This window comes from Rhagoletis zephyria, unplaced genomic scaffold (assembly GCF_001687245.7).
Source record: "Rhagoletis zephyria isolate East Lansing unplaced genomic scaffold, Rhagoletis_zephyria_1.1 Rzeph_scaffold_08960, whole genome shotgun sequence".
Lineage (NCBI taxonomy): Eukaryota > Metazoa > Arthropoda > Insecta > Diptera > Tephritidae > Rhagoletis > Rhagoletis zephyria.
In genome coordinates, this window is record NW_016166039.1 from 22,672 (window position 1) to 25,487 (window position 2,816).

At 36.2% G+C, this 2,816-nt stretch overlaps 1 protein-coding gene across 2 annotated transcripts in view; it reads left to right on the forward strand.

The window, feature by feature from the left end:
* LOC108375451 (rho GTPase-activating protein gacK) overlaps positions 1-2,801 on the forward strand; it is a 17,012-nt gene extending 14,211 nt beyond the window's left edge. The window contains exons 3-5 of one of the 2 annotated variants that reach the window (XM_017631582.1): positions 427-466; positions 1,431-1,597; positions 2,393-2,801. In XM_017631582.1, the coding sequence (XP_017487071.1) occupies positions 427-466; positions 1,431-1,597; positions 2,393-2,770 (585 nt within the window). In that variant the 3' untranslated portion in view covers positions 2,771-2,801. Of the gene's footprint in view, positions 1-426; positions 554-1,430; positions 1,598-2,392 lie in introns of both variants that reach the window. The other variant, XM_017631581.1, reaches the window with a different exon arrangement.
* The last annotated feature ends 15 nt before the right edge of the window (positions 2,802-2,816 follow it).

Genomic DNA, 2,816 nt, shown 5'->3' on the forward strand with positions numbered 1-2,816 from the left:
AAAAAAAAACATACACTTTTTTTTTGTAAATAAGGACACATCTATGTTTGGGGAATTTTACGAAATTTCGGGCAAAATCTGGGAATTTCATTATTGAAATCGGGGAATTCTCAAATATGAGTTGGCTACCCTAGTATGTGGGTATGTATGAAAGGGAAGGCTGTAGGCAGCCCAGGTATCCTTTTACATGCATTGAATTCAACCGAGGCTCTCTCCGCCTTCTCCTCTATGTTCAGACGCCACGACAATTTGTTATCTTATTTTATTTCGAGGTACTCGGTGCTGTGTTTCAGTTGGAGGCTCGTTCCTCTCAGCTAAGGCCAAAACTAACCCCAAATCCTATATTTCCTCGTTTCATTGTATTAACCATAGTGCCTTTTAAAACAAAATGTTTTATTGTATACCTTTGTTCTTATCCCATTATAGGCCGTCTACATGTCCACGACAGTACCGCAGAATATAAAAGGTAGTAAAATCGCCGGACGCCACACTCCAACAAGAAATAGTTTAAGGCACAGTCGCATGCTAGTTGTAAATAACAAATCATATCCAGGTAAGTGGCAAGGTGTTTGATCGTTTGCATACTATAAATGTAGTGCAATAACCAACTTAAAAAAAAGGAAACTGGATTCGACTTTTTATCAAAAAAAAATATTATTACTGTTAAACGTTTACACTTGGATTAGTTGATATGCATGTGTTTCCAATGGTGATTAAACTTGCGTGATCTTAATACACTTACTGCCGTAATTGCTTATCAAATATGTATATTCTTAATAACCTATTGCTTGATCTCATTAATCCTTTTATTACTACTCAGATGACTCTGTACTTTTACATACTAACTCAAAGTTAATTGGCTTTATTCATACCGAATGAGCTGCACTAGGGTGGGTCGCCTTTAATATATGACTTCGCTAGAAGAAAGCTCTACAGTAAAATAACGCAATAAAAAAATTGAAAAAATAAGAGTGAACCTCCTTAATTCATATAAAACAAAATTAATTACTAATCAAATACATATTACTTATAATTAAGTTCATGCTACTACAATTTATACGTACAAAACTACATAAGCTCATTGACTTTTTACTTGTAATTGCACCGCTGCATTGTAGCCAATTTATTTCCGTAGTACTATGTATGTTAATAACTGGCAAAGGCAATCATCATCAATAAACAACAACAAACGCAATCTTGTTTTTGTAATCTAATGTAATATATGTAAGTATGTATATACTAATGTAAGTAATAAACTAGTAGTGTAACTAAAACGATTTGATCATAGTCGGTCTGTTAGGCCCCCACTCAAGTGAGCGCGGTTAGTAGACAAGAAACTTTTAGCGAACAAACAACACTTCTATCAAACAAAATTAAAACAAGTTCATACATACATATTTCTAAAATGGTTCGTTCTTTGTACACAACAGCTTCTCAGCATCCAAATCCATTGAATTTTAAATATCCGAATCTTGCCCGCTGGTTGCTCATACTGGAAATATTAGTTGGTCTACTAATATCATTCTTAGCAATATGGATATTCTGCTTGGCACCCAATACGGCCATACAATATAATCCCTACTGGAGCGGCTTGGTGGTAAGTGAATAATTTTAATATTTGTACGGTTATTTCGAAGGCTTCCGAACAGAGCACTGTTCAACATACTAGATAACTAGACAGAACGTTTTTCTTTTAAATGCAGTACTATATAGATCGATTAGATATTTATTTATTTATTTACTTTCCCTGTTGGCGGACTTTGGGTAAGTTTTCATAAAGTTTGGACTTTGAATTTTTAATGGGTGTGGTTTTAGGTGGCCGCGCGCTCTAATTTCAGTTATGATCGTGGCCTTCATTTTACTTTTCAAAATGAATTATGAAGTCTAACTAGAATCTTTAACTTGGGTTAGTTTAATGAGAATCTTTCGCGATCACTCAACAAAGCGTATCACTAGCTAAACGTTTTTTCTATTATTATTTTCTACTTATTATAATCAAAATTACAATTAACACTTAGCACTAGCTACAAAGTTATCGGCGCATCTAAAAGTAAAATCAATAACAAGCATTAAAAAGTGATCGAAATCGGTTACGATCTGAATAAATAGTGGGCAGATTTTTTTCACACATTTACGCTTTTTTTCTCAGTGTGCGCCGTTGCAAGAAACCTACAACATTCACTTGGTGGGAGGTAAACCAGGTAGAGAAAAGGGTGTACCTTATAAGGCAGCCAAAGAAATCAGTAAGACTTTCGCTTAACACTTTGGTCCCCATAATCGGATGCCATGTATGCAAGAATTTAAATTTAGATTTGCAAGACTGTTCAGACATTTTTCCCACACAATTGTTAATCACAAATTTTTTCAATTTTTTTCTCGTTTTTCTCCACAGCTCCTGCTTGCTGGCATTCTTGGACTTGTGCTTGTACGCTTTCAGCGTATAAAACGCCACAAAGTGCGCGAGAATTGTTTTAAATTTTTACGCACCGATTCATATTTGCTAGCGCTCTTGGCCGTCTTGCTTTGCTGTGTGGCATTCTTTTGTGCTGGCCTACATTATGCGCGCCTTAGCGCCAGCGATACACACTGCGCGCCCACAAACATTCTGTTGGAGCAAGGATCCTGCACGTGCACCTTTAACGTGAATGAGGAAGTAACGCTGCCACCGCCAGCGAATGACAGTGCGTCACAGGTGGCGAATGGCTTGCTGGACGAAGAAGTGATGCCGGAAAATTTCAGTGACCAAAGCTATAAAGTGGAATATCGGTAAGTGATTGGAAATAATTCAATATCGTGTGAAAACATTTTATTAATAT